The sequence below is a fragment of the Vanessa atalanta genome, chromosome 20, assembly GCF_905147765.1.
Source record: "Vanessa atalanta chromosome 20, ilVanAtal1.2, whole genome shotgun sequence".
In the NCBI taxonomy this organism is placed as follows: domain Eukaryota; kingdom Metazoa; phylum Arthropoda; class Insecta; order Lepidoptera; family Nymphalidae; genus Vanessa; species Vanessa atalanta.
In genome coordinates this window covers 6,349,015-6,362,487 of record NC_061890.1, presented here as the reverse complement: position 1 = coordinate 6,362,487, position 13,473 = coordinate 6,349,015, and the positions used below count along the sequence as shown (strand labels likewise).

At 30.7% G+C, this 13,473-nt stretch overlaps 3 protein-coding genes across 3 annotated transcripts in view; all 3 read right to left on the bottom strand.

The window, feature by feature from the left end:
• LOC125071849 overlaps positions 1–1,473 on the bottom strand; it is a 76,909-nt gene extending 75,436 nt beyond the window's left edge. Inside the window, exon 1 of the mRNA XM_047682251.1 lies at positions 1,348–1,473. The gene's annotated coding sequence lies outside the window, so the exon portion shown is untranslated. The remainder of the gene's footprint in view (positions 1–1,347) is intronic.
• Positions 1,474–6,775: 5,302 nt separating this feature from the next.
• Positions 6,776–8,955, bottom strand: LOC125071749 (mediator of RNA polymerase II transcription subunit 21). Its single transcript, XM_047682109.1, has 3 exons — positions 8,772–8,955; positions 8,338–8,616; positions 6,776–8,147 (listed from the first exon to the last, which is right to left on the bottom strand). Exons 1-3 carry the CDS (start codon positions 8,811–8,813, stop codon positions 8,022–8,024), a joined length of 447 nt encoding a protein of 148 aa, XP_047538065.1. The 5' UTR covers positions 8,814–8,955; the 3' UTR covers positions 6,776–8,021.
• A 1,034-nt stretch (positions 8,956–9,989) lies between these two features.
• On the bottom strand, positions 9,990–12,762 carry LOC125072015 (solute carrier family 35 member G1). The gene is made up of 2 exons (XM_047682481.1): positions 12,582–12,762; positions 9,990–12,500 (listed from the first exon to the last, which is right to left on the bottom strand). Exon 2 carries the CDS (start codon positions 12,488–12,490, stop codon positions 11,453–11,455), a length of 1,038 nt encoding a protein of 345 aa, XP_047538437.1. The 5' UTR covers positions 12,491–12,500; positions 12,582–12,762; the 3' UTR covers positions 9,990–11,452.
• Between the last annotated feature and the right edge of the window lie 711 nt (positions 12,763–13,473).

Below are 13,473 nucleotides of genomic sequence, written 5' to 3'. Positions count from 1 at the left end.
GTATTACATAAATAAACGAAAAAGTTTAATTCATCTCATGAATTTGTTTCTAATTTAATATAAATATTCTGCTATAAAAAAAAAAGAAATTATTTCACTTAATTAGAAACCATACATTGTTTTGACCAACTATTTTCGCGAAATATATGCAAACGTTTTAGCAAATTATATAATATAATTATATATACAAGCGCCTAAACGCTGATTTACACTTTAATCTAATAATTTGCGTTAATTAAATGTTTCTTAGCGAGTGCTAGTTAAACACTATCCCCCTTTTCTGGCTGTTTTCTGATTTGACATTGGAAAGTAAACACAGCATTGTTGATATATTGACCGACTGTCTCGTTCGTCTGGTGGCTAGATATAAGGCCTCAAATCCGAGGTTCTGAGATCAAACCCCAGATGGGGCTGATAACAATTTATCGGAATTTTCCTTCGAAAAATTCTCATTAGGAACCCAGCTGGAAGTAGGAAGTGACAGAAATCCATTGATCCTGAACAGTTTCAGATCGTGTCGACTTTGCCGTACCATTGCCTTATAGATAGATAGATATAGACAGAGAAGGCTTCTGTATTTGCGCCAAGTGTGCACTATAATAGGTGTGTACTGCACCAAAACACCCTTAGCATAGGTCCATACTGACGACCTATAATATTTTAGATATTCCATATCAATCGAATTACAAGTATTATTCGGTACAAATTTGTTTAAACTAAAACAATTGAACACAGATATAACTTCCATAATGCTAGTAGTATATTAAGATCCGTGATTTATCTTTAATAAATCATTAAAATTATTTAATAAAATAGTACTAGATGGATTCATTTAATTGATTTATTTATGTAAGTAGATTCATGTATATTATTTCAATATTATTATATTATTATTTAATATTTAATCTAGAAAAATCTAGAATCCATCAAATAAATATTAAAGTTATGTTTAGGTACATAATTGAAATACTAAATCTTTTTTTTTAATTGTAATAATTCAACCTTTTACCAAAATTTCTATAAAAAGAGAAAAAAATTAAATCAGTTTCATTTATTCTAGCATGATTATGCGCTAATTATGTCTTCTTACTTTTACTTGCTCGTACACATGCAAATATTGAATTAAATTTACATAAATTAATTCGTAATTAAGACTGTTTTTATCATAAATAAGAAAAAGTCAAATTTAAATATAAAATGAATTAAACGAAAACTCTTTAATTGTTATATATTTGCAATTTGCAAATTTTGAAATAACTGACGAATTTTTAATCTGTATGTTATTAAAATTTCATCTCAGAAATTTAAACCTACTTATTACGATTTCTAAACTGGTCAATAACATACCTGTTGCGGAAATGCGAAGGGAGAGTCGGCCCGTCCTTCCGGACGTTTTCGAGTTTTCACATTCACTCCTTCTTCAGTGAAGTAAATTAAATAAACAAATGTCGTGTAAACAACATCGAAAAAAAATTGTCACTGCACTAAATCCAATATCACTTAAAAATAATTAAAAAGAAAAAAAAAACAAAAAAAATCTAAACTGACTTAGAGACTAATAAGTACAGATTAAACACAGCATAGTCAATTTAAAATTGAAATGTTTAAAAAAATAAACGAGTTAAAACGTAGTTAGAAACTCGCGATGGCATCAGCGTGTTTACGCCAAAGAGGTTGGTTATCAACTACAGGTGGAAGGCGAAGCGAACCGGCGAGAGGCTGGGTGTGTTACACAGACGTATAGCGCGGATTACGCGGTACGTAAATATATAAATAAATACAAACTGAATATACAATTTATGTTGTTTTCTATCTCATGAAGAAGACAAAATTCTTTCATTATGCTATTCAGGAGATTTATATAAATAATTTCTAATTAAGAAATAACAACTATTGTATACAAATTATAGTTTCATTTATATAACATTATTAACATTACAAAATAAAAATTAATAACCAACCAATAAAACATATATATAAATTTGGATAGCATCAACCATACAACATTAAATCATGTATTGCTGTCTTAGTCTTTCATAAGAACTCAGCAAATGCGTTTCGCGCAGACCGTTATTATATTTGTAAGGGGACGCGTGAATGTATGATGTTCTGCACTATTACAACCTTTACGTTCATTAATTTAAGGTCTGAACTAAGTTTAAGAACTCGAGAACTTCGAGAAGGCAATGTATGATGCGACGCTAATGTCAAAGTAGCCGGTTTTCCGGATGACCCGGAATTGTACACGATGCAGGTGGGTCGCATTTTAAATTAATAGAAAATAGAATAAAAAATAAAAAAGGATATTATTATTTGATAAACTGAAGCTCATTATTTTTTCCTTAGCTTTCTTAACCCTAATAAAAAATACCTATTTTTTTATACCTGTTTTGCTGGAATTATTTTATATTATAACTTATATGGTACTCGGCAGAGGAAAACATTTTGAGGAAAGCTAAATTAGGTGGTATTATATACATTTAACAGAAAGTCTTTAGAGTAGATAGTGAAGAAAATTTAAATATGTAATACCCCGTGTTACTGGTGACACACTGGCCCATTTCTCAGCTACAGAATCGGAACTGCGATTAAATGGGGAATTGGTGGGACATTATTTTGACATATATCATTTTGATTTCAATTTGTATATAATTAACACATTATCTTTCGCATAACAATGTTCGGCTTTCTCCGTCTTGTGGTGCTAACTTTGTTTTGCGCCAATATAAATAATAAAATACCTTATCCAGCTATGCGCCTAAAAAAAATATTTTTATTGATTAAATAATTAATATGATTTCCTGCACTTCCGATATTTTCAATCCAATTTGAATAATATACTAGGGACGTAAAATTAAATATCCTTGGATTAAAAAAAAAACGTAAATCTGCTGATTACTTTGGATAAATCTTAACACTGTACGACACATTGACATATATGATTTCCAGAATGTAATTTTAATCTTTTACGGGAAAATATTGGATCTTTGAAAAATAAATTTAACGTTGGTCCGTAAAAATCAGAAAGTCATTACAAAACATTTCGTTGCATACATGTACATATTCCAAGAAAATATGTTGACATTATGTCGCACCCCTGCTGTGGGACCGTCACTTCTGTAAAAATTTAAAAAAATAGTTAAATGCTTAATAAGTGTCCTGAAGCAAACCTTTATTTGGTGCAATAACCGTAACACATAGTTTCCGTAAGATGGCGTGAGTGTCATTATGGTTTTGGCGCGAATCACGGCGACGCTTGGAGAATGTCAAAGTTATAAAATATGCTTCTCCTGAAAAATTGCATTGTTATCTCAACCATACCGATCAATCTCATTCGTGTCTTCTCCATCCTACGTGACATTGGCGAAATAATCTGTGCCCTGTGACACAACTAAAAGCCATTAAACTAAGAATTGAATTGAAAAATTGCATTTTCGCGATGTCTGTATCGCCTGTCAATGTCACATAAACAACAGCTGTTATACATTAAAAAAAATCTAAGAACCTTTTTTGACTAATTTTGATAAATTTTACGTATAATAATGTACCTACTTATGAATTAATATTTAATATAAGTATATACATTGTATATTTAAATATATTCTGTAAGATACTCCTGCTTGTAACTATTCTGTGGGCTGATGCCACTAGTGCTCAATTAACATACGTCCAGTGTATTATGGGTCCCATAGCGCATTTGTTGCGAGCAATACAAAATGTACTAACTTTTCATTGTATTATTCCTCGACACTATTTATGTAGTTGCAAAAATTTGAATGAACGTGTCCAGAAACCGCTGAATTACGTTATGAAGGCAATCAATAAGACAAGAAGCAGTTTAGTTTTAGTTAGCAGTTACTTGAATGACCGATTGCATATTTTGTAAAGTTTTAATGAAAAAGATAAGGATTACTTGTTTGCTGATGTACACAGAAACAGTTACGTTGGCTTTCTAAGAGAGTCTGAATGGGTTTTTTTAAATATATTTGACATTGAACTGTAAATATATTATGTAAGAATAAACTTAAAAGTCAGCAGTGAAATGTCAGATAATATTCGCAGGGCCGGATTTAGAATAGGGTAAATAGTGCTACTGCCCATGGGCGTCTGCATGAGAACATCATTCCAAGGAAATTAACATTTTAATGTGTATATTTTTTGACGTTTATTATTTACTGAAATAAAAGAAGGTCCTCCCAAAATAAATTATTAAAAACCCTGACTGACAGTCTCCATTCCTTTGTTACTCCAGACCTTGAAATCAGGCCATGAATGTGCGATATGTATAATTATAACATTTAAAACAGGCGTCAACAATAGCATATCATAGTATGTCAGTTTTAATCATATCATGAGTGAGATACGAAATTAGTTCACTGGTGATTTTCACGCGACGAAAACCTCCGCGAAAACCTGAATTTCAAAATATTAAATATGTATATTGCTTGTTTGATAGATATATCTAAATTATTTAATCAAGTTAATTTACGATTACAAAGGGTTAAGTCAAGTTTCATTAAAAATGTCATTGCCTTTTTTTCCGGGAAAACTTCTTCAATTCAAGCAAAACCTAGGTAGAGGTAAATAATTACGTTCTTGTCGTCTCGTTACGTCATCAGCACTCTTCAAAACCGGAGGATTTGCTTATTGCCAACATTTGCAAGTTTTTAATGTTCCACTGCTGGTCAAGGCTGTGGCAGATACACAATAGCCACGTGCAGGTCTTCGCGATGTATTCCTTCACCGTGGAGTATGAGATACATTATTGAAATAAAAACAAATTAACCACATAAATTCAGTGTTGCTTGCCTGGGTTTAACAGAATCATCGGTTAAGATTCACAGTGGCTCAGTGGATAGAACGCGGGTATTTTGAATGATCGCGGGTTCAAACCCAGGCCAACACCACTGAATTTTATGTGCTTAATTAGTGTATATAGTTCATGTCGTCCTTAGCGATGAAGGAAAACATCGTGATGAAACCTGTATGTCTAATTTCTTAGAAATTCTTCGACATTAGTATCCACAAACCCAAATAAGAGCAACTTGGTGGAATAAGCTCCACACCTTCTCCTCAAAAGGGAGAGGATGCTATAGCTCAGCAGTTGCTGACATTTACAGGATGTTAGTCTTAACCAACACTGTAATCACGGCTCTCCATTTTTAAGTATTTTACCATAATTTCACAGAGCTAAAATGTAATGATTGTATGCTCCTTGTACAGACCGTTCTCAATAGATTTTAGGTTTTAAAAACGAGAACAATGAGCCATCGATAAATTTCGAAGAAGATCTCTTAAAAGTCACGATTAAGATATTGAAGAACTCAAAGAATATATCAAACAAGGGTACTAAAACCAGTTCTCTATCCCGAATATATTTGAATTACTTTTGCAACTAATTTAATGTTTAAGAAGAGGAACTAGTGACCACCTATGGAAGTCAACATTAACAAATCAAGACAAATCAAAATGTTCTTTATACAAGTACGTTCATAAAAGCACTTTTGAACGTTACGGTGTTGAATTAAATGTCAAGCATTGCAAGCTGTGCATATTTATTATCCACCAGCCTCAACGCCATCGCATTTTTTTGTGTTTATATTTTTACGTGTGTATATTTCAGTTAATGTACTTAACATTGGTTGTTATTTTTAATTAATATATATTTGATGTTTGTTACATGAATAATAATTGTAATATATCTGAAGCTCACATTGCTTATTTTTAAATTACGAATAGTAAGTGACCTATACAAAAATACGACTGCGACGACTCGTACTCCATTTTTATACAGGTGAATTTTCTAATGCAAGACAGAACTACTAAGTATTTCCTACGTTCGCACAATAGGCTATTTAAATGGTTTTTAAAATGCATTTTACATTATTTAGTAGAGGTTAAGGAACCCAGTACAAGATACATTTTTTAAATCTAGTACATATTTGCTGAAAAATATCAAAATAAAAATTTCATATTTGAATAGCGCGCGAAAACGCTACTTTGACAATATGGCGCTGCAATGGGGTCGGTGACGTCACTTACCTGTATTGGCACAGTGGCACATATAATCCACAAACAGAAGGCAATCGAGGTTAATAAGCAAGTGACGTCATCGTAAGCTTGACCAATGAGGAGCGTTTCGTGTCACGTGACAAACGTTTAAAAAATGCATTTTTATTTATGGATTTTTAAATAAATTAATATTTTCAACTTTCGTTGATAAATTTTTAAGCTCTAATTTATACTGATTACAATAATTGACACTTTATTTTTCGCATTGTCAAATAGCCTATTGGTTACGATTTGAAGATGTAAGGGATGTATTATATTTCTTACATGCGCCAATATCTATAATCTTCTATCAGATCAAACATTTGCCAGCACAACTATAAAAAAAAGACTTCAGCTAACACGATATTGATAGCCCACAAGACATTCCTCACGAATTCAAAATATCTGAGAAAATAAACATTTCAATATAAAAAAAAGTTTAATACTGAACCATTTTACAATTATGTTTATTTACAATATATTATGTCGATTTTTAAAGAGTAGTATCTCTATGAACTCTTTTTTTCTTGACAATCTTATTATTTTGAACACTTATAATCTTTAAAAAAAACATTTAAAATTAAATAAATCTAAATAAACTGCAAGATCAGAATTTCACACCTTACTAAATAATATATTAAGTATACTTATTCAAGTGGTTTAATTGTGTTGGTTTAATCAGCTTCAGTGGCAATGAACTTTAATTTGTAAATGCGTAGATCGATATTCAATGTTTTCAAATACTGCTGTTAATTTTTTTTTTATTTATTATATTCTTTTATTTTGTATATATCATTTTTCAGCATGTGTGAATGTCACTGAACTTTTTCTGAACAGCTGGACCGATTTTGATAATAATAATAATTAATATTGGACAACCTCACACACATTACTTTGATCCCAATGTAAGTAGTTAAAGAACTTGTGTTATGGTAAATCAACCCCAAGACAACATAGAAAATTAATGAACTTTTTCTACATTGACTCGGCCGGGAATCGAACCTGGGACCTCGGAGTGGCGTACCCATGAAAACCGGTGTACGCACTACTCGACCACGGAGGTCGTCATAAAGGTTATTTGTCTTTGAGAGGATGGAATTTTTTTTGGACCCATAACATATAAAACAATTTTAAGCATTAATAGTGCCTTTTATTGTTTATTTTACTAATAAGATCTATTGTTTGCATGAAACGTACCTTCAATGCTAATTTTTAAGAGCTGAGATGATCCATTAAATTGAAAATATGTTTGATAACTGAATATTGTAAGTTTTAATTTCTACAAATGGTCATGCTCAGTGATACCAGAAACCTTATGATGAAATAAGAAATATAATGACTGAGGATTTTTTGCCATTTATATATAACCAACACAAAGAGGAGAAAAATCATCTCTTTTACCCAATAGTGGAACTTTTATAAGCTCTTTTTAAATGTTTAATTTAAAGTTTTCAGATCCTTCCAAACTTCCATAAAATTACTTCAAATCATGTGTGTGAACTGTAAAACTAAAAAAACAAGTAATAACAAAAATATACTTAAACCATTTTAGTAATAAACATTGTATGAGTGTAAAGTTAAACAAATAATTAAATCTCCCAGTCTTTAGTAACTTGATATTAAGAATGCAAAGGTAAAGAATGTTTATTAGTTTTTTTATTTATTATATTACGGCAACAGTTAATATTATTTTTATAGTTAAAAATTCTATTGAAATTGTTAATATTATACAACTTGTAAATCAATAAACTGTCCAAGTAGCCTCATTTTAAATAAATTAGTAATTTTTTGTTTGACTCACAGATGTTTAAGTACAGTATCAACATTAAAAAGTAACATATTCAATATTATGTACTTTTTAACCATTATTTTGGGTTTAAGTATTACATAGCGATTATTCAGTGTACATATTATTTTATCCTGTAACAAAATGATCACCGACGTAGGTAACCGCCGGACCTCCTCAGATCCTATAACTGTGGTTTGATATCTTTATTGAGGATGAGTATTGGGTTCTGCATATCGAGCTGAGACTGTGCAATATCACTGAGAGCACCTTGGATCTTTTCAAGCAGTATCTCGCCCTGGCGTACAACCTAAAAATTATAATTAAAAATTGTTTATCAAATGACTGATTTCAATTAGACATTAGGACATCATTTTCATTCAATAATTATTCTAAGAATTAACTGTTTTTACATTTAAAATTTGCATCAAGATTTAACAAGTTAATTTATACTGATAATAATTAATTATACACTTGTATCCAATTTAAAAGCAACTCACTTCTTCTAACTGCTCAGCAGCCTCCTTATTTTCAGCTTCTAAGCGCCTTAAGCTTTGTACTTGAAGTTCTGTAGAACTTTCTTCACTTGGCAAGGATTCAATTAGTGTATCAATGTCCTTAGCACAGCGGGAAATTAATGTTGCAAATAACATAGCATAGTCCTCTTGGTTTTGCTGCTGTTGCGGTGTTTGAGAGCCACTGCGATCGAACCCAGGAAACTTGCTCGGTGTAGAAAATTGTTGCAATATACCGATACTGTTGCAGAAATGCTCAGCTTGCTAAAAATATTTGTTAGGTTATTTTCGGTTATGTTTTAATTTATATTTTATGACTTGTTTTTCTTCTTTGATTATTTAATTAAAATTTATAAATCTTTGTGCTACGACCGCAATGTTTTTTATGGATTATTTTGTAATTATATTTTTGTGTTTACCTGATTTATGGTATCTTGTAACTGTGTCAGTCGATCCGCCATTATGTTGTGGGATGAAGAGCAGTTTGCTTAGGAATTAAAATTATTATAAATAAAGAAATTAATCAATTTGTTTAACTTTAGTCCATACTACATCAAAATGTAAATTGTGATCAAAATCAATGATGCGTGACTGGCAATGACACGGTTGTCAGACCACTGTCAGATGTCATTGTGAATGATAATGAATGGTTTTTTTTTTTTAGGCAAAGGTCTAATTTTGTGAGCTTCTTTTAAAGTTCTTCTCTGAGTCACTAGTTTTATTTGTTCGAATAGTCATTTATATTTATGTAATTGTTGTTTGAAGTAGAACAATTGATGAGTCGCTGTTAACCAATAACGGTGGTTTTGCTGCTGTTGCTGCTACCAATTACTGCAAAGTCTGGATCTTAAAACTATCAGCTACCATTATCAACATAGTTATCGTATATCGTTCCTTGTTTGAGTGGCTAGGTTGTAAGGACTGACACTGATGTCCCAGGTCTTCCAGGTCTTGCCTCGCAATGCACGTAAAGTCTTGAACTTGATTTATTTCTAGACGTATTCCATTTGCCGTTCGATCAAATTATGAGAGTAAGGAATAGAGTGCACTTGTGTTTGCACACTTTGTATCCCACATAAATGGCCAGCCAATTAGTATACCTAATATAATTAAAACAATTAAGGTACTTTTTATAATGTATCGTAAATATTCACAAATCCGGTTTCGATTAAAATCTCCTTATGAACTTTTCCATAATGTTGTATCCATCCGTATATAATGCTTTACAGATCTATAAATATATTTTTATTAATAACTAAATCGATCTTACATGCATATTTATTACTAAACTGAATCCAGAATTTCCTGTAAGTGTGACTTCATACCCTATACGTTTTATATACAAATATCCATTTAATTATACTTCTCCTTACTTCTACACTCCATTGTTCGCGGAATATGCAAACCTATTGACCCACTGAACTCTGACATAAATAGGTAGGTACTTAACTTACTCAGGACAGAGAATAAGGTCGAATACTTGAGGATTAATAAATTTAAATGTCAATTTTTTTATCGAATATTACCATCCCAAAATTTTAAGAAAATAAATAAACATCGTATTACTTCGACTAAAACGTAAATTAAATAAAGAAACTAAAACAAATTCAACTTCAGTTTTATTCAAATAAGCATGGATACATAGGTTTATTCCTGGCCAAAGATGTATATCACAATAATTGTCAATTTTATATAAAAGAAAGTTTTAATGCAGTATTAATGATAACAATTCAAATTATGACTATATTGATATGGCGATGCGATTAAACAAATACATTTAAATTATGAATAATATCACAAGTACCTATTCGGCAAAAATATAACAGCTTACAACATGGTACACATAATAAATTTGAAAGGACTATTTGTTTAATATAAGTTACAGGTTATTTTTTATTTGTACAAATAACCTACTATACAATGATGCGATATTTTAAATAGTCTTCAGTTTGCAATGATATACTTAAAAATAATTTAGAAAGACTTGATATATATTAAACAGTATTTCTGTTTTACATTTTAGACAGGATTTCCTAAAGGGGACCATGCACATAGTTAAAAAGTATCTAAACAAAATGAGATTAATTTTCACTGATGTTGTAACGCATACAGCAAATTTATTAGCTTTGTTATTTTGTAAATTAATAATAAGTTTTATCTGTGCAAATACTAAATACTATGGTTTTTGAGTGTGAATGACAAGAAATCTAGTTGCTAGTGCTTGCAGCAATGATAAAACCTCGTTTTATATCAAATTTAACATCTAGACTTAGTTTTTTTTTTTTCTATTATTTACCACTTAGAGACTAACTTCTATATAATATATATAAAAAACAAATGACTAGAAGCAATTGCAGGATGTAAAATAATATTTCAAATAGGTCTTATGTTTTAAACAGCTCAATATTGTTTCTTATAACTAATAATACTTTTAAGACTAGAATTTATTATCTAAATAGGAAGAATACAAAGACATTAAGTATATAAATAACATTGTGATAAACTTACATATGAAATAGATTTGCAATTATGTCAACAAATTAATATTTAAAGCTTATAAGGAGCACAACACAAGAGATATAGAGGCAAGTACACACAACACAAGACTTTGAACAGTCTTCATTATTTACCGTTACATTATATGCCATACTTCAAAAGATGAAGTATAACACATATATATTGTCAAATATTCATCAAATACTCATGCTATATATATGAGCATATGAGTCTGATATATTTATATGTGAATTATTACAATTGAGTATTGGTTAAGATTTCTCAATAATGTATAATTAAATATGTCGGCCATAATTACAAGATTATAATCATTAACAGATACTAAAGGTTTCTCAAATCAATCGAAGATGAAAAATGTATGCATGACCAATGTAAAGTTATGGCCATATCTGTGTGACCAAGAAAATAAAGGGATTTTGTAAATACTTGGTCCCACAGGAGTGGTTATGCTTTAAAGGGAATCCCTAAAGTCAAACAGGCTTCCCTTGGACATGCAAGAGTATTTATTTTTATATTACAGTTATGAAGTGAACATTATATAGGTTTAGAAAATGTTGCATTTACATAGAAAAAGATATTTTAATTACTGTGCCAATACTCCTAACTTACTCCTCAATTGTGAATCAGGAGGCAATGCCAGAGCCCATTTGCGTAAGCCTACAAGCATTACCGAACTCAAGACTAATACTGCTCCAAATACAGAAAACTTGCTTGGTATTTCATTAAAAAACATAACCTGCCATAAGAATGCAAAAACAATATCTGCAGAACGAGCTATAGCAACTGGTCCGGCCTGCTCCATTTGTAAAGACATTGTTAACAAAATTTGTCCTAAATAACTGAATAAGGCTAGGCACACAACAAGGAACCTTTCAGTCCCGCAATTCGGCATACACAATGCACCAAAAATAAAAGAATAAAACAGTGTTTGCACTATAGCAATAGCACCAAAATTGGTCATAATTACAGAAAAGTGTAAGCCTTTTAAAACTCTGAGTAACACATAAGCATTTGCACCAAAAATTGTAGAAACAAATGCAGCAATAGCACCCCTCAAGCTATTATAATTCTGATTTGTTTCAATTTGGTAGGTACCAAATATAAATGGTGGATGAGTTATTAATATAACACCAATCAGAGTTAATATTATTGATATTGTGTTCCAAATACCACAGGGTTCTTTTAAGAAGACTCTAGCAAAAAGTGCCACAAAAACTGGCACGGAAAATACAATAACAGATGCATCAGCTAGTGGCATATTCCTGAATGCATAAAAACTTAACATTAGTCCCACTGTGCCTACAATAGATCGCAAAATTAACAGCACGCGTTTACCTTGAGGGAACACTGGTTGTTCTGTATATATTACAATAGGTATTGTTGGTAATAGAACCCCTATAAACCGGAACATTGCAAGTTGCATAGGGTCTATATTTACCAGGCTCTTCACAATAACTGAGCATAGTGAGAAAAATAGTGATGAGAGTGTCGCAAGTATCAAACCGAGATAAGGACATCGTTTTATAAGTGGCCTCTTATTCTCCAGTAAGTTCGGTACAGATTCATCGCCACTCCCGACCGATAGATCTACAAGATGTTGCAATTCCAAGTGCTCCGGCATATTTCGATATCTGTAAGCACACCCGTAAAATAACATTAAAATTAATAATTACTCAAAGAATTCTTGGTGAATTTAGTAAAGCATTAATTACATTTGTCTTGTATATTTAGGATACTAGGCGGTTTAGGAAGGAAAACGTTAGATATTATGTTTCATTGTTATTATAATATACCACTACTTCAATTTCACATAATACTTTAATTCAGACATTGGAGTTGGAAATACCCATGAATATAGAACGTATTTTTAATTCCCTATATTGACAATCTAGGTTTTCATGTTTATTGAATTTGACAATTGGTTGACAAAAGGTACATTGACAATGTAGTAGAGAAATACTTACATATATCATCAAGATATAAGGTTTAATATATTTTAAATCATGTTATACCATAAAATAATATTTTTTATTGTAATATCAACAAATTTTATACCATTTTAATATATATTAAAAAATATACATAAATAAACTGGTATACGGTATTGCCCCTAACAATAATCCAAGATACATTTTATATAGAATTAGCTATCTCTTTTTACATACTAACAATTGGCTCTAAAAAAAAGAGACGGGTAGACATTTTTTGTTCTGAATTTAGCCACAACTGCCAATAATAATATAACGTATTTAGCAACAAATATAAATTACTCGTTATAAAACATAATTGATGCCTAAAATATTTAGTGCTTTAATTTTTCAATAATACTGAAATTTTTGATTATTTTTAAAAAAATAAAATTTGTGAGAATAGAATGGTTGTCTCTTTCTCTCATGCTTACATACTTATTGTCGTATCCATATGTGTCGATTTTTTTATTTGATATCTTCACTTGAAAAATATTGTACATAATAATAATAAACGATTGCGCTAAAACGTCATATTTTTCTATGAGATAAGCTGAAGCGTAGTTTTGAAAATACAAAACAATTACCTTTCACATTTTACTTGTGTAACCATGATTATGTTGCGTAACTATAGCTA